The sequence below is a fragment of the Mytilus edulis genome, chromosome 4, assembly GCF_963676685.1.
Source record: "Mytilus edulis chromosome 4, xbMytEdul2.2, whole genome shotgun sequence".
NCBI lineage: Eukaryota > Metazoa > Mollusca > Bivalvia > Mytilida > Mytilidae > Mytilus > Mytilus edulis.
In genome coordinates this window covers 8,503,038-8,521,258 of record NC_092347.1, presented here as the reverse complement: position 1 = coordinate 8,521,258, position 18,221 = coordinate 8,503,038, and the positions used below count along the sequence as shown (strand labels likewise).

General features: G+C 32.2%; 1 protein-coding gene across 4 annotated transcripts; it reads left to right on the top strand.

Annotated features, from left to right (window-relative positions):
* Nucleotides 1-1,929: 1,929 nt before the first annotated feature.
* LOC139518865 (uncharacterized) lies at nt 1,930-15,833 on the top strand. 4 transcript variants are annotated; one of them, XM_071310512.1, is made up of 6 exons: nt 2,004-2,277; nt 5,498-5,544; nt 10,175-10,270; nt 10,579-10,599; nt 12,223-12,454; nt 15,393-15,833. In XM_071310512.1, the coding sequence occupies exons 3-6, from the start codon at nt 10,177-10,179 to the stop codon at nt 15,643-15,645; spliced, it is 600 nt and encodes a 199-aa protein (XP_071166613.1). In that variant the 5' UTR covers nt 2,004-2,277; nt 5,498-5,544; nt 10,175-10,176; the 3' UTR covers nt 15,646-15,833. The 4 variants fall into 4 exon arrangements, with proteins under 4 accessions (XP_071166615.1, XP_071166613.1, XP_071166614.1 ...); XM_071310514.1 differs by lacking the exon at nt 10,579-10,599 and having other exon boundaries at nt 1,930-2,277; XM_071310513.1 differs by lacking the exons at nt 2,004-2,277; nt 5,498-5,544 and adding an exon at nt 9,215-9,286.
* Nucleotides 15,834-18,221: the final 2,388 nt, after the last annotated feature.

The following is an 18,221-nucleotide window of genomic DNA, read 5'->3' as shown; positions in this document are numbered from 1 at the left end:
ACTACATATTTAATTTAATCGGGTATAAAATAGCCTATATGGAAATTTTCATCAACATTTTAAATTTCAATATGGGATCACAACTGTATCGTATGCCCTTAACGCTACTTTTAAGCATCGCATTTAGGCTATTTCGTGGCGGCCAGTTTGGTTTGATTTAACTATCATGCTTTTCTTGATAGAGGATTGCTGCTCACAAGGAAGCTATTAACCAAAAGTTCCATGTGAAGTTGATAGCATCCCGTCGTACGTTCTAGGACGACATCACTATTTGGTTGACCGTTATGGAATATCCGTTTCAGATATAATAACGGATATCTTCTTGTCGTAACTACAATCCTGTCCTCTTTTCCCAAATGTGACCTACGGAATTAGACTTATTTAAGAAATAATTCATGACGGTTGGTTTGGTGTGTGTGTGGGGCTGATCTTTTTTACTCCCTGTTAGATAAAGCTCAAATATCTTAATAAATTCGTAGCTTGAATGGTTATTTCGTGAATAACTGCTAGAAAAAAAACTTTAATTCTTCTAATTCTCAAACCCAATTTTAACTCGTTTCGGCTTTCAAACTTTTGTATCTGGGCGTCACACGTAGGTCTTGTGTGGACAAAATACACTTCTGGCGTATTAAAATTTTGAACTTGTTGCCTTTTGTTGGCTGTTGTTCGTGTGATTCTTTGTCAATTGTGTTCTCCAATTTATTTATATTGTAGTCCTGTGTTGTCATTTTGATGTTATATTTCACATGGCCATAAAAGTACGAGGTTTGGAATGCCACAAAACCAGGTTCAACCCACCATTTTTTCCTTTAAAAATGCCCTGTACCAAGTCAGGAATATGGCCATTGTTATATTATAGTTCGTTTCTGTGTGTATTACATTATAACGTTGTGTCGTTTGTTTTCTCTTATTTTTGAGTGTAAATTCACATTGCGATAAGACGTGTCACGGTACTTGTCTATCCCAAATTCATGTATTTGGTTTTGATGTTATATATATATATATATGTTATATTTGTTATTCTCGTGGGATTTTGTCTATGTGTGTTACATTTTAGTGTTATGTCGTTGTTCTCCTCTTATATTTAATGCGTTTCCCTCGGTTTTAGTTTGTTACCCCGATTTTGTTTTTTGTCCATGGATTTATGAGTTTTGAACAGCGGTATACTACTGTTGCCTTTATTTATCAAAGTATTGTTTACAAACCGCAAGAAACACGTCATATTAAAATAGTTTATTTTCGAATTATGATTTTGAATGTCCCTCTTGCATCTTCGTCTCTCTTTTGTAATCCTTTTTCATGTACTACAAAAGAAATATTTTGTATGTAATTACACCTTATGTAAGAATCCTGGATTTTGATTGGTTGATAGCCAGTGTAATTTTCACCAATTTACTGTTATAAAATGAATATCTTCCATTTTTTAACGCCGCCGGGGTATTTGACAAAAGGATATGCCTTTTTAACCTTCTCTGCCGTGGTACATGTATTTACCCAAAAAATACTCTATCCGACTGGACGCTTGTAACGTCACGATCATCATCAATGCGTTTTTGAACATTAACATTCGGTGTAATTAAACAGATATAGCATGTTCTTGAGGGGTATTTGCGAAAAATACTAGTCTTGAGAATAAATTTCCCTCGCCTTACGGCTCACGAAATTTAACATTCTCTCGACTGGTATTTTTCGCAAATACCCCTCCTTAACATGATATATCTCTGTTAATTTACTTCATTCGTGATGATTATCTTCAGAATCACACTCGAAATTACTATAGTTATAATTTCGTTTCCATAATCTTTACGAAGGGAACTATTGGTTACGAAAACGAGGTATTGTAACCAACGACAAAAACATTAATTATAAATTTGATTGTGAAATATAAAATCGATGATATATATTTAAATTAAAACTACTGTTTTATTTAAGTATGTACAAATAAATTAAACTCAATACACCGAAAATCTTTAAACATTTGAAATAATGAATAGAAACTTTATACCTATCTGACATACAAGTTGACATTGCAATCTTTATCTGGTTTTATTGTTTGTAAAAGATTATATCGAGTTTATTTCTAAAAAGAAATATATCTAAGTGTTTAGAAAATACATGTTAACGTTTCTATTTCACTGGCTTTTGATTTGAACTACACATAACGTTACATCATGCAATAAATATACAGTGCAAAACTTGATCATTTATGCTAATTTGATATTTCAAAGGCTGATTATAATAGTAGAAGAAGGATAGATAATAGATATACGACATCTAGTGAGTATTTCATAATTTTATTATGTAAGGGATGATGTTCGCTAGTCTAGACTCTATTCGCCTGAATTTTTTTTAAAATAAAATCATTAATAATGAATACTCTAGAAAGTTAAGGCTAAGTTTAAACTTTTTAAAGTGCCTCAAATATTACAAATTTTTCACCAAGAATTTATGGACGAAAGTTGGCATGATCAAAATGTTATTTAAAAAAGGTATTGAATTGACCTATTTGTTACTTAAAAACATATACTAAATAAACTCATCATAGATACCAGGACTACGCCAGACGCGCGTTTCGTCTACAAAAGACAAAAGTGACGCTCGAATCCAAAAAAGTTAATAATTGTTTCTTGGATGGAGAGTTGTCTTATTTGCACTCATACCACATCTCCCTATATCTATAAACAATGCAGTGAATTAATTTGTTGATATTCGTATAAACAAAGTACCTGTTTTAAATTTTACATTATCACACAGCCTCTAACTGTACAAAGAAGTTATGGTTACCATGGACAACACGACAAACTCTTTAATATGTAAATCATTTTAAGCAGAATATTGATATACTTCCGGAGCACCTATTACTCCCCCGATTGTAAATTACTTTAAATTTTTTAATTTAGTGTTTTGTAAACTTGTCTTGTGTCGTTTTTCCATGATTTGATTTGTCACGCTCAGACTTCTCCATTGCTGTTTGCAATAGATAAAATTCAAAATTATATATTTCTGTGAAAACAAAAGACAAATTAAGAAAATTGTCGTCTATTCTTTTTAGATTAAATTGGCTGATATTCTGAAATATGAAGGCAATTTACTGAAGTGAGAAAAGGGCAAAATCTTAAGTCGTCCAAATAACCAACAGATTGAGACAACAAGATTAATAAATGAGTATCTTCTTCTCTTTAATTCAATTCTTAAGTTATATCAATCATCAACTGTCACAACCCGGGATATTTTTGAACAAACAAAATGAGTGTTGCATAACTTCTAGTGGCATATATTTCATGCATATTGTCTTCCATCCAGTGGCACATATTCATGCATATGTATACATACAAGATTTTTTTTTTAAATTATTGTAAATACAAAATTTGAAATTAGACTGTTTCTGGAAAATGAAGAAATGTTGTGTGTACTAGGTAGAAAAACAACAGGTTCACTACGGCCTCCTCAAAGAAGGTGAAATATTTCTCTAAATTGCAGAGAGCGTGAAAAACTCCAGAACGAGGCATCGAATATTTCGTCCACGTTCCTAATTCTAACATGCATACTCAAACGATGGACTCTCTTTAACATGACTTTTTCTGTCGCTAGAAAGATATCCAGATGACTATATTTCTATACTATAGTCAACCCTTGAGATCTATTAACAAATCATAAATGACTATTCACTTACATGCATATATGATATAACAGAGAAAACAATAATTTAGTAAGATTAGACTCTCATAAAGCGCACTGATAAAAAAAGTCGTAACGGCTCATTGGATATTATTAAGTCATAAAATTAACTCAATCGCTTGCTAATAATATATGCGTACACTCCTGATTGTAAAATCTATTTGATTTGAACATATTCTGGTTAACCGTTAAAAGATACGTAGAAGTCATAACCTTTTGTAGACAACATTTTCCTTCCAAGTGCAACAAATGGAAATCATGGAGTTTTTCCTAATCATAGTTTTAAATCTTTGAGCAGCTTCAGTATATAATATTTTTTGTTATGTCATAATTGAGATCGATTTTTATTAGTTTCTACGCTCAATGGACCCTCCGTTTATCAGAGGATCCCTTCTTTTATCATTTGACCTTTATCGACTGGTTACAGACCTCGGTCTTGGCCGATATATATTATATACATGTACCTATTTACGGTCTCGGGGTCCCGCACGCGACTGTCTACATGTTACATGATGTTATGGTAATGATACAGCCTATGATCTTGATCAAACAACATTTATCAACAATTAAAATGTAAAATGGTTGATTTGATAAAATCTGTTCATAAGATATTTGTAAATTTCAATCAGTTAATTCTATAAGAAACCAATATCCAGTACGGTTCACAGAACATCTTAAACACATCGATTAAACTTGAACCAACTTTTTCAAATTAAATGTCTATCTAAATCAATACTTTTGTGTGAAATGCCCTTCAAATTTGTTTGTTTCGTATCAATTTAAAAGAAAATTGTGATTAGATTAGCTATATTGATTCTATAATAGTCATTCATTCTATAAATTATCAAAAGATTTTCAAATATTGTATCAAGGTTTATGAGTGTTTCCTTCATATTTTATGGACATATTTATTTTTTCTATACAATGAGTACAACCTGTGTAAGTTCACTTGTTTTATACGAAGCCAACTTTTAATTAGAAGTATTAGATTGAGTTTCATTTTTTATAAATGTCACAGTGAAATTCGTGCGCTGAAAATACCAAGTGAAAGAACTAACCAGAAAATATACACAGTTGTACATGTTCTCAAACTTAAGTTTCTTAAGATATGATGGTTGCATAAAGATTTCATTCAGATCATCAATTTTACCATTGAAGATGGAAGTATTATATAATATTTCCATCATTGTACTTTTTACACTGTTATATAAATGCAATAAAATGAATGTAAACCGCAATAATGTGCCTGTCCATTCCGCCCCCCCCCTACCCCCCCCCCTACCCCCCCCCCCCCCAATTTCGGGTATCTGTCCTTCATTTTTTATTTTTTATACATCTGTTCCTTGATTCCTATATATACTTTAGAAAGTTGGTGCCGATGACAGATCTTAGACGAACTTAGACATAGAATATTGAATAGTGCCCCTTCTTTGACACCAATTACTACATGTGCATGGCTGTCTAAATAAACTGTGAGGATATTTCATTATATTCCAATTATAAACAATAGTGGATCTCACATTTTTTAAAACATAAACAGATTCATGAGCTAAGCTTCGCAAAAAGATCATGAAGCGTCTTATAACATACATTTGTGTAAATCCATTGATAAAGAAAGAAGACATTTGAATTAAATTTCATATTGAAATCAATACAATTAAAAGGTTTACATATTTCTTTTTGTTCGATAGTGATTATTGTTTACATTAGAAAAACATAGCTGTGAAATTTGATATTAAAAATATTGTTTAAAATAATTTGGAATATAAATTTGGTGGGAATATATCGCGCCTTATTATTATATAATTTCATATTTCAGATTAAGCTATGGCTGGATAAAAGTAAAAGGAACTCAATACAAACACAGTAAGCTTATTCTCATACATATTCTTAAACATTGATACATCATCTCACTAATTTATTTTCTAGTATAATAGTTGGGTTAATGATAGCATGATAATGTATTGCACAGTTCGCCAATACCTAAACTGTTTTATTAAAAGAATTGATAATGACAAAAGATCGTCTCATTCTGTTAAGATTATTTCTTGGTTTGTTTGTGTTGTTTAATGCCATAAAAGCGGAAGGTTTGGCATGCCATGAAACTAGGTTCAACCCACCATTGTTTTCTTAAAATGTCCGCTACCAAGTCAGGAACATTGCCATTGTTATATTATAGTTCGCTTCTGTGTGTGTTACATTTTAATATTGTGTTTCTGTTGTAGTTCTGCTCTTATATTTGATGTTTTTCCTCACTTTTAGTTTGTAACCCGGATTTATTTTTTTCTCAATCGATTTATGAATTTCGAACAGCGGTATATTACTGTTGCCTTTACTTAATACCATTTCCAACAACTCGATCAGCTTTTCTTGGTTATTATAGACTGAGTACTAGGAGAGAAAACCGACCTTCAAAAGGAAATCACACTCATTACAATTAAGATCGGATCGAACGTACATCGCCACTACCGCGATGCTATCTTACATCAACAGAGTTGACAGACCTTTAGACAAACTATTTAGACCAATCGGCAACTGAGGTCCCAGAATCTATTAGAAATAATGTTATTCTCATCGGATTTTGTCTAATGCTTAGTCTGTGTGTGTTACATTTTAATGTTGTGTCTTTGTTCTCCTCTTATATTTAATGCGTTTCCCTCAGTTTTGGTTTGTTACCCCGATTTTTTTTCCCCATAGATTTACGAGTTTTGAACAGCGGTATACTACTGTTGCCTTTATTTAGATACATGATTTGTTTTTATACTGATTGTTATTCGCTCTGAACTTGCTTTTAGTTACTGCGAGTACTCCCAGATCCTCATTTAGTGTCTGTTTGTTGTTAGGGATAAGAGGTGGATAGATACCCTGCCACGTCCGGTATGTGTTTTTGTTTGCTGTTGTTTTTATTGGATCAATCTAATAAATTAAACTTTGTGTATATTTTGTTCTTATGTTGTGCAGTTATAACATTGTACTAGGTTTATAGGGAGGATTTCGCACTTACAAACATGTTTAGCCCCACCACATTTGGTATGCACCTGTCCCAAGTGAGGAGCCCAGTGATTGTCGTTGGTTCGTGGCTATCATATTTGTGTCACGTGAATATCTGTGTTATAAATTAGGCTTGTTTGTTTTTTTAATTGAATTGTTTCATATTTATTATGTCGGGCCTATGATTTATTGTATTGGAAATCATACCGCATCTCCTTATTTTCATATAGTATAATTATCATAGATTGGATCTATGATTAAGAATGTTGAATAATATTCATTCATAAAGACATTACTTACATTTATGCATTATTCGTGAATTTGAAAATAAGCAAAACTCTTATAATTGTTATCAAAGGTACAAGGATTGTAATTTAATACGCAAGACGTGTGTTTCGTCTTCATCAGTGACGCTCAGAACAAAATAGTTATAAAGCCAAACAAGTACAAAGTTGAAGAGCATTGAGGACCAAAAACTCCAAAAAGTTGTGCTAAATACGGGTAAGATAATCGATTCCTGGGATAAGAAAATCTTTAGTTTTTAGAAAAATTCAAAGTTTTGTATCAGGAAATTTATAAAAAGTTGCATTTTAACTTTGAGTCGTTTGTGTTTTCTCTTATTTATGAGAAATTGAGATAAGACGTGGCACGGTACTTGTCTATCCCAAATTCATGTATTTGGTTTTCATGTTATATTTGTTATTCTCGTGGTGTTTTGTCTGATGCTTGGTCCGTTTCTGTGTGTGTTACGTTTCGGTGTTATGTCGTTGTTCTCTTATATTTAATGCGTTTCCCTCGGTTTTAGATTGTTACCCCGATTTTGTTTTTTGTCCATGGATTTATGAGTTTTGAACAGCGGTATACTACTGTTGCCTTTATTTATGTCAACACCGAAGTGCTGACTACTGGGCTTGTGATACCCTCGGGGACGAAACGTCCACCAGTAGTGGTGGAAATTGTTATCAAAGATACCATGATTGTAATTTGGTATGCCAGACGAGCGTTTTGTCTACAAAATACATCAGTTACAAATATCCATGAACATGTCAGCTTTTTTTACTATAAGGGTCACCTTGCAGAGCAAGTTAGGTATTAGGTATATCATTAGAAACAAATTCAGGAATAGGACAGTTGGTATCCATTCGTTTAATGTGTTTTAGCTTTTGGTTTTGCCATTTGATTGGGGACTTTCTGTTTTGAATTTTCCTCGAAGTTCAGTATTTTTGTGATTTGACTTCTTTCTTACAGCCAGATTACACACATATGATTTTTGTAATAGTGTACATGCCTTTCTTTAAATAAAAATATAATCGCTTGCACTTCGGCAATAACTTTGCAATAGTATTCTATTAGTTTTTCTTTATCTTAGCAGATATTGAGGTATTTGAGGTACTCATTTATTATTAGGTTTGCATTTTAACCTACTTTAAACGTCTATCAACTGTATTCTCAATCAAATAATGCTACAAAAGAGGGACGAAAGATACCAAAGGGACAGTCAAACTCATAAATTTAAAAAAAAAAACTGACAACGCCATGGCTGAAAATGAAAAAGACAAACAAAAAACACCACACATGACACAACATAGAAAACTAAAGAATAAAAAACACGAACCCCACCACAAAACTAGGGGTGATCTCAAGTGCTCCGGCAGGGTAAGCAGATCCTGCTCCACTAACGCACTTAAATTGGTTGAAAATAATGTTCTATTTTAGTATTAAATTCTTTTAAAATTCTTAAAAAAGTTGATCTCAACTCAATTTTGAGTCGTTTTGTTGTTGTCTTATTTACCTATACCTCTAATAATATATACAGGCTTTGAAACTATCAATGATTTTGCAAGCTGACCATTCTATTAGCCCCTTTCTGTTGATAGGGTGTCTTTATTTTATTAAATTGGTGTATGAAATTCAAGATATATAGAGCTCCAAGTGATACAGTGATATATTTTTCTATTCTTTTGATTCAGTGTCATGATTCATTAAAAATAGAATGTTGTAATTTGTAACAAGCTAAACTATACCAATATGGTTTGATTATATTGTGTTTTTACAATTTACCACCTTTACATTATTGTTTTTGAATAGATTTTGCAATGTTAACAACATTTATAAATTCCAACGAAATCCGTTACTCAATTTAGAACTTATTGATATTGGTTACTGACAAATGACCAGGTTTTATTTGTACATTTTTATATAGTTTTAATTTAATTGTGTAATGGGGAACAAACAATAATAAACCAAACAAAATATTATCTCAAAACAATCATGTGTATTCTTTTAAACTGTACTAGACTACCTATTATATTTAAGTTATCTTTATATCAACTGTAAATATTGTTCATATTTTAAATGTATGTCAGCGTTGGGGGTCTTATAATTTTAAGGGAAATCGATATATATCAAAATATTACATTTATGACAACTGAAAATTAAAATGATAATTAAATATAAACATGAACATATATATGTAACTTTTTTTTTTTTTTTAAATTACTCAAAATTACATATTTTTTACCTTCTTTCTATGAACCCTGACCCCCTCGATAGAATCGGAATAAAGTTGATATTTGAAAGGTTGTAAACACGTTGTTAACTTTGTTACGTACACAATGTAAGTATACCAATTAAGTTTTCGTGTTACGTCTGAAATGTAAGTATACCAATTAAGTTTTCGTGTTACGTCCAAAATGTAAGTATATCAATTAAGTTTTAGTGTTACGTACAAAATGTAAGTATACCAATTAAGTTTTCGTGTTACGTTCAAAATGTAAGTATATCAATGAAGTTTTCGTGTTACGTCCAAAATTTAAGTATACAAATTAAGTTTTGGTGTTTTATCAAATTATTGTTACTAACATTTTATCGCTATGCCACATGACACGATGGGGTAGTGGATTTAGCAACTAGCATGTCCGTTTGTCATTTTATTCTTTCTTTATATACTGTTAAATTTAGTGTTTTTCCGAGACTTCAAAATTGCATTTAATGTATATGCATCATATTATATATAGTCCACAAGGGAAATCTGTGTTATCGCCGATATTATCAACATAAAGACCTATTTTTATCAGATAGCCTCGTACTTTGACATGCATTCTTTGTTTAAACATCATAAAGCATACTAAATTATTTTTTAGAAGTTGCAGATGATATCGTTTGTTAGTAAGGTTCCTAAGTTTTTCTCGTTTTTCTTTTTTTATATATAGATTTAACTATTGTGACTTGGATGGAGAGTTGTCAAACTGTCACTCATACCACATTCTCACCACATCTGATATCAAAACATCTAAAGACCTGAACAACAATGATAAGCGACCTTGCGAACGACAAAAGATTGCATAGAAATTCTGATGATTTATTTGTATCGGGGTATCGCTATGGTCTATAATTTCAACCGACAAATAAACGGACAGTATGGTGTTGATATCTGCTTCCACTTTAAATGTCTAGTATATGACTAGTCATTATAATATAATAATTGTAAATTTTGACATTTCAGGAATGTCTTGTAGACCTACATCTACACCATTCGGATTTCACATTCCGGAAGGAATGAAACCATTTCCGTTACCTCTAAAATATGACAGGCAGTACAGTAAGTAAAATATCATATATTCGTATGAACCAAATACAATGAAAAAAATATCTACAGCTGTAGTGTGTTTATGAAAGAGAGGTCATTGTCTTCAAGTAGATTATAAAAAAATAAATTCTAAAAGGTTTGTGCAAAATATTTCACACCTAAAAAAAATTTAAAAAATTAAAAAAAATACATGCATACACCCAACAATTATATTGCACTCTGCAAGTTAACCATTATTGCTTTTTTTAAACTTTACTAATGCTATGAATGTTAATAACTGTGCATCATATTTTCACAATTGAATTTGCCGATAATTTCAGAATCCTACTCAGCCAAAAGAGGTAAGGCAAGTTTGTCCTGTTGCTTTTTAGAGCTATTCATTTGAATGTTTACCATTGTTCATAAACCATTTAGCTTTTATTTGTACTGTGACGTTTTGTCAACGTTATGTCCTATATCTGTATACTTAATCAAATTCAAATGCTTATAATTGGCTAGTATATTCTTATTGTGAGAACTTCATTTAAATATTAAGATATGAGTCAAGGCCTTATGAAAAAAAAAATGTTTTGCTTCAAAGATGTCAAGGTTTTTTTTTTTTTTTTTTTTTTTTTTTTTTTTTTTTTTTTAGAGGCATTGGTTCATACATGTACCTATGCATTTTACTAAAAACTCATTTATAAGATGGCCATTTATAGTCAATATGATATCTTATATTTTAACATGATTTGCCATCTTAGTGATATCCCAATGTTCCTTTTCTGAACTGTTGTCTTATTCTATGTCTAGGGAAACAAACATTTAACTGCAGGAGGGGAGGGGCTTCTGCTTGTTTTAAAAATTTCCAAATTCGAAGAAAAATATGTCTATGAGAGACAAGAGAGGAAAGTCTTGTTTTAGAATGCTTGCCATTATATTCAATGTTATTTTGACAAGAAACAAAATTGATGATAAGAAGATACGAGAAAAAAAATATATACATAAGTTTGAATTGATTGAAGAATGTGATCATTTTTGCTATATAATGGTTACAAAATGCCTCGTGTCATTCAATCTCCTTTTTAAAATATGTTTCTTTAAATATGAGCAGTAAAGTAATTCCTAAATCAAAATTTTATCGCAAGGATGTAGTATATAGCCTTTTAGATACACGTAATAAAAATGATAAAAATGTTGTTTGATTGACACAACTCTCGACCAGATGATAACAAAATGACATAGATGTTACAGTACTACATTATACAATGGGCAAAAGCAATACTGCATAACACGGTATTTCATTTTGATTACAGTCGTGATTCAATTAATGTTGGCAATATGTTATTAAAATTTCTCTCAACATACACAATGTATGAGTAACCGATCTTATTTCATGTATTTTTGTAAAAATCTTTTAAGTATACAAGTTAGGTTCCATCTTAAATAGAGAAATGAATTATTTTTCATATTTTTTATTCCTGTCAGTTTCCTGGAAACAAAAGACGTGGAAAGATACCGTATTATTGATAAGTGCTTCGTCTTGTGTGGTCACATGAAACAAAAACTGCTTTATTTACACAATAAGTTGAGATGCTTCGACAATAGCATAAATACAATTCAAGAAAGAGGATATAAATAGTTATTCAAACTTTACCTCAGAACCTTTGTGAAAATCGTCTAAATTCTGACTGTTCGACAGCAATAATCAACACAGAAGATTTATATTACCTGTAGCAAATTATAAAAGACGCAAATATTAACGTACATTTTTTATCAACAGTTATAATGGCATCGCAGATAATATACATATTGTTTGGGGGAGAATGTTTCTTAAGATCAGTGCTTGCTGTTTTTATAACTTTAGTTGGTGCCGGGATTGATTGTTTAGTAAATAAAGCTTTGATTTGTCGAAAAACTGATGACGTGATTTACAGTAATCTTTATTAGTTATTCCTATTTAATTATCATGTCATTTCTTTTTCAAGCAACTTCTGAAGTTCGACAAGCTTGGGTCAATTCACGTGGAAATGAGAAATTAGGGGAAAGGCTATCCGTTCGTCAATTTCCTATTTCGTTGCTAAGACACCAAATGGATAACAGACGGGTTCACTGTAAAAGTGCAGATCCGCATTACTGGATGTCAGACGAGGATAAAAGGAGAGCAGCAGATAAAAGGAAAAGTTTCGAACGTCAGTGGAGTGCAGAGGTTTCAAAGAGGTTTGTTGGGAGTTATAACTATGAGTATATGAAAATGTCACTATCGGTGCCAATTTTACTCATACATGCGCACTGCGATAACTAATATTCTCTTGGGTAATATTCTAGCTCAAAATATTTGAAAATCCGAAACTTTATCCAAACATTGTAAAGCGTGTTACTGATATCGTTCTCTCAACTTTAGGTTTTGATTTTTTAACCTTAAATACTTTTCATGTTAGTTTCTATTGAAATAAAATTGAGAATGGAATTGGTATAAGTGTCAAAGAGACAACAATTCGACCAAAGTGTGACAAGTTTGAAAAATTAAAATTGACTCCATCTGTCATCTAATACCGGTATATCAACATGTTATTTGTTATTTACGCCCATAGGGGCCAAAGCAATAGATATATTAACCTTTTATCTTATAAAATAAACTACGGTTACCGTATATTTATGCTATTGTAAATTATAGTTGATTTGTGGCAAGGATAATATATAGAGATTATAAACTTGATTGAATCAAGACATTGTATATAGATCAGCATAAGCAATTCCTTGATTGAACTGTTATTGCTGTGCCAGTTTGTTGTATTTTTGCGTCAAATACTGTACTTAGAAAGTTGTTTCAAATGTACACCTTTGTTTCGTATGTCGATTCTGTGTTTATAAAGTACTGATTCGATATGAATAACTTAAGACTACTATTTCGTTGCGTAAATCATCTATAACGATAGTCGATTTGCAAGGAAATGCATAAGTACTTTATACATTTAGTGCGTTTGAAGCGATAATCTGGATTTACATTTTTCAGAAACGCTCAAATATCTTAACATTGAAAGACGAAAATGTATAAATGTTTGGGACTTAAACGGACTAGTTAAATTAAAGCAACAGTAGAAAACCGGTGACCATAGGGAGGTTTAGAACCAGGTTCACCAATTTTCTTTTTAAAATGCAGGAATATGAAGTTGTTTTTCCACTTGTTCCGTTTGTTGAAAATGTTGGATTTTGTTATCTTTATGGACTTTCCTGTTTTTAAATTACATCGCAGTACGGTAGTTTTGCTATACAATTGAGAACGGAAATGGGGAATGTGTCAAAAAAACAACAACCCGTGCAAAGATTAAAAAACAGCCGAAGGTCACCAATGGGTCTTCTATGCATTTTTTCACCTAAAATCTAAATATTTGCTTAATATTATCATTAGTACAAGGATATCTTCGTAAATATAAATAAACATTGACATGCAGACAACTTATTCGTTCAGGTATTTCACACTCAATCTTTTATTGTAAAATTCTATACCAAGCACAAAAATGTCGGCATTCACCCCAAAAGCTTACAAAACATTTACACAGACTTCTCCAGAAGGGATATATTTACGATACTGTTGTCAGGTCATTAAATATAGTATATTGTAGTATCAATATTGATTCACTCATAGGGTATTTGCATCGGAAATAAACACATGTATTCTTAACCAGTTGTTGTCATGATACGTGTTGTGTTCTCTCATATATTTATTATGGCTTGTTACTTAATTTCTTACGAGAGGGATTGTACTTGATTTTAATATAATGTAGACATGATATATTAATCAGTTTAATTGAGGTCTGGTGCTAGTATGTCATTAACTGCTAGTTGTCCTTTTTAATTTATGTATCATTGTCATTTAGTTTCTTTTGTTACCTTTTCTGAATAAAGGCAACAGTAGTATACCGATGTTCGAAATTCAAAGATTGAGTGAGAAAAAAAATCCGGGTTACAAACTAAAACTGAGGGAAACACACCAAATATAAGAGGAGAACTACGACGCAACAGAAACACAACACTAAAGTGTATCACACACAGAAACGAACTATAATATAACAATGGCCATTGTCTTGAAATCGCAATCAGAATACGTTTAAACTGAGTTTTACTGTGTGTATTGATGTGTGTTTGTTTAATCTACACTTGCAAGAGCTATATGGGGAGGGTTGAGATCTTACAAATCATAATTAAGCTTGCCACATTTTGCGCTTGTCCCAAGCCAGGAGCCTCTGGCCTTTATTCGTTTTGTATGTTCTTTTAATTTTAGTTCATTTATGTGTTTTGGGGTTAAGTATGACGTCCATTTTCACTTAGAACGCATTTTTGTTTAGGGGCCAGCTGAATCCCTCCTCCGTGTGCGGGATTTTCTCGCAATGTTAAAGACCAATTGGTGGTGTTCTGCCTTTTTTTCACTTTGGTAGGGTTGTTGTCTCTATGTCACATACTCCATTTCCATTCTCAATTTTATCTACCAGATCTGCAATCGTACTTGTTTTCCAATACTTTATAAATCTATGAAAGGAAAATTCGAAAAACGTATGCAGTGTACCACATCTACTTGTCAAAGAAGATCGTGATTGAACCATTGATAAAACCGATAAGAAAAGTCATAAATCGACTCACTAGATTAACATACTACAAAAACTATATTTTTAATGTAGAATATATAGCTATATAAATGATGAGATGTGGTATGATATGGCAAATGATACAAATATTCACAAGATACCAAAGGTAGAGAATATCTTATGCTATAAGACAGTAAACAGCGTTTGACAATAATCATAGAATCACATTGTACAGTAAGTTTTAAAGATTTGTGAAGGATTTAAAAGAGGATAAACGGTATGAGGAAAAAAACAAACAACGGTACACAAAACACAGCATAGAAAGCATAAGACTAAGCAACATGAGCCCAACTTAGAACTGGTGGTGATCTCAGGTACTTAGAAAGGTTTGCTCTGCAATGTATGAGAACAGGGAGGTTCTTGCATGTGCGTCCGGTCTATTTTCCTGTGTGGTTATTACTGGAACTAATGCAGTATTTAATCGGCGGCCAATTTATATCCACAAATACATGCATTAATAACATTTAGTCATATCATACATAGTCGTTTAATTCTGTGCATCTCTATTTCAGAAATAAAACCCCCAGACCAACATATACAGTAAAGATTCGTCCACCCACTCCACCAATCCGTAAATTTATTACAGCCCCGTGTGTGAACAACGATACTTTCTTCCGTCTAGCTGATACTCATCGACCGAAAACTAGAGAAGAAAAATATAAATCTTCAAGACACTTTGTATCTCCGGAGTGGAAATCTGAAATTGTTTCATGGAAAAGATTTAATAATACTTCAATAGATATTCATCGATATAGTGTATTTTGAGAAAACTATAATACTTAAATCTTTGGCGATCAATTGCGCACCTCGTTATTGGTTCGCAATCTCTAAGCATTCTAAGAAGAGCTAAATAATCTGATAACTTTGTTCATACATTTTTTTTCTATCATATCTATCCGATGAATATAAAAACCATAACAACATAATGAATTTGTTAATACAATAGATTTTAAGATACGGAATTGCAGCAACATATTGAGTCATTTGATATTAATGATAATAATTTGAGATAAAGACGCACAGTTAACAGAGCAATTACTGTTGTAGTTGAAACTGTCAAATCTCAATCCCCTTCTAATACACTCAATAAACTTATAATATTTATTAAAGACTATAAAAATTATGACAAGTTATATTTCAGAATTAACATTCAAAAGTATTTTGTAATCTAGAATGATGGTATAAATCAAAATATCATTTTCAACTTCATATACGTCCTAGAAATGTAAAGCACTTTGTAACTATCGTCAGGTTGATTGTTTTTCATATTCTTTGTTTGTCTTGCTGTGTAACTCCAATGCTTATTTGCCTTCAATGGCTTTGATGCTAGAGAATTTAGAGGAAAAAATCGTGTACTATCACATTGACAACGGCTAAATTACTACCACTGTGTGATAAACTATTACTCCTGAGATGTCACAATCAGATAGCAGTCATTTAGAAAAAAAAATTTAGGGCTAAAAGTAAAGTTCATTTTACAAAAACATCAGTTTCTTTATCATAGGTAAATATTAAAGAGGCCAAGAAAGAGGAACCATCTATGCTATGTATGAAGGCAACAACCGTTACATCACACATTTCCATGGCTGACTTGACAAACAGTGGTAAATCTCAAGGCAAGCAGCATAACAATCTCAATTTTAAATTGACAATAATGAACATACGGGAACAAAAAAGATTTCTCAAACAAACTCTTCAAATATACCGGGATTGTAATTCTGTACGCCAGTGTCGCGTTTCGTCCACAAAAGACCCACCATTGACGCTCGAAACATAAAGTTAAAAAGACCACATAAAGTAAGAAATTTAAGAGCATTTAGGACCCAAAATCATAACTAGGGAACAATGAGACTTTAGACTTTGCAATTATTGATCAATTAATGGTAATGAACGAATAGCTCGTGAATAAAATTGAAATGTTTGCGTCCTTTTCTTTTCGTCTTGATAGATATAATCAAGAGGGTAATCATAATAAAACTAAGCTATGTCAGAAGTCATCAATATGATGCACCAGAGGGAATGCTTCAACTCCAGAAGTTGACTATAGGAAAACTAATATTAAATTCATATGATTCGTAATACAAATTGAGCTTAATTTTACCATCAGTATCAAAAATCCTTTGAATTGTCTGGGGATATAGAATCATTGTCATATATGGATTTTCCCGTTGCGCGGTAAGCATATTATTATAGATTTGGTGACTATGTTGAACGCATCTATCCAATCAAACTAAAGGATACAACAGATACAGTTAGGTCTGCCTTATATCTTGACTTACATCTAAAAATTGACAATGAGGGTCGGTTGAAAACAAAACTTTACGACAGAAGAGATGATTTCAGCTTCCCAATTGTGAACTTTCCATTTCTATGTAGCATCATTCCAGCAGCGCCTGCATACGGAGTATATATATCCTTGTATTTCCTATTATAATTTCCTTGATAGAGGGCTGCTGCTCACAAGGAAGCTTTTAAACCAAATTGTGAAGTTGAAATCACCCCTTCGTAAATTTTACGGACGCCATCACGAGTTGGTTGTCCGTTATGGAATAACCGTTTCACATATGATATAGGACACGTTTCTGACTTTGCAACAACAACCCACTTCCCTATTTACCACTAATTTCACCTACCGAGATAGACTTTGTATCGGGGATGTAATAAGACGAGCAACACGACGGGTAACACATGTGGAGCAGGATCTGTTTACCCTTCTGGAGCACTTAAGATCACCCCCAGATTTTGGTGGGGTTCGTGTTGCTTAGTCTTTAGTTTTCCATGTTTCGTCTTGTGTACTATTATTTGTCTGGTTTTTTTTAGCCATGGCGTTGTCAGTTTATTTTCGATCTATGAGTTTTACCGTCCCTCTGGTAACTTTCGCCCCTCTGCTATGTACAAGCAGTAGCTACTGCAGACTTCTTAGAAGCTGATACTTTTGGAGACTTAGGTGTGGAAAAATAGTATCATTTGATTCTGGAAGTGATATTTTGTAAACTTAAAGTGACATTTTCAAACCGAAAAATTGGTTTTTTTTTATCTCGTTGAGACACTGAGTGACACTTCGTATTAACCAATTCTTAATGTTGACCGTTAACTTTTGTAGCGTCGATTTCAGTCGGGTTTGTTTTTTTCGCGAAATGTTTTTATTTTTTGCTTCCGTATTTATTTTTTTTTTAAAGCTTACGAATATGTTCCAAAATGACGTAACTACAATCACGTAAACTTTTTTCCATATATCACCTATAGAATAAGATTTATTACCGTGTTTTTAAAAACTGAATGAGCAACAGACGGGTACCTGATGGGGATCTGCTAGCAGGCTCTGCTTACTATCCATAGCA

Excerpts from the sequence above, each read along its gene's own strand:
- LOC139518865 (XM_071310512.1), top strand. The coding sequence starts at position 10,177 with ATGTCTTGTAGACCTACATCTACACCATTCGGATTTCACATTCCGGAA. Across the intron at positions 10,600-12,222 it reads ATCCTACTCAGCCAAAAGAG|CAACTTCTGAAGTTCGACAA; the intron begins GTAAGGCAAGTT and ends TTCTTTTTCAAG. Across the intron at positions 12,455-15,392 it reads AGTGCAGAGGTTTCAAAGAG|AAATAAAACCCCCAGACCAA; the intron begins GTTTGTTGGGAG and ends TCTCTATTTCAG.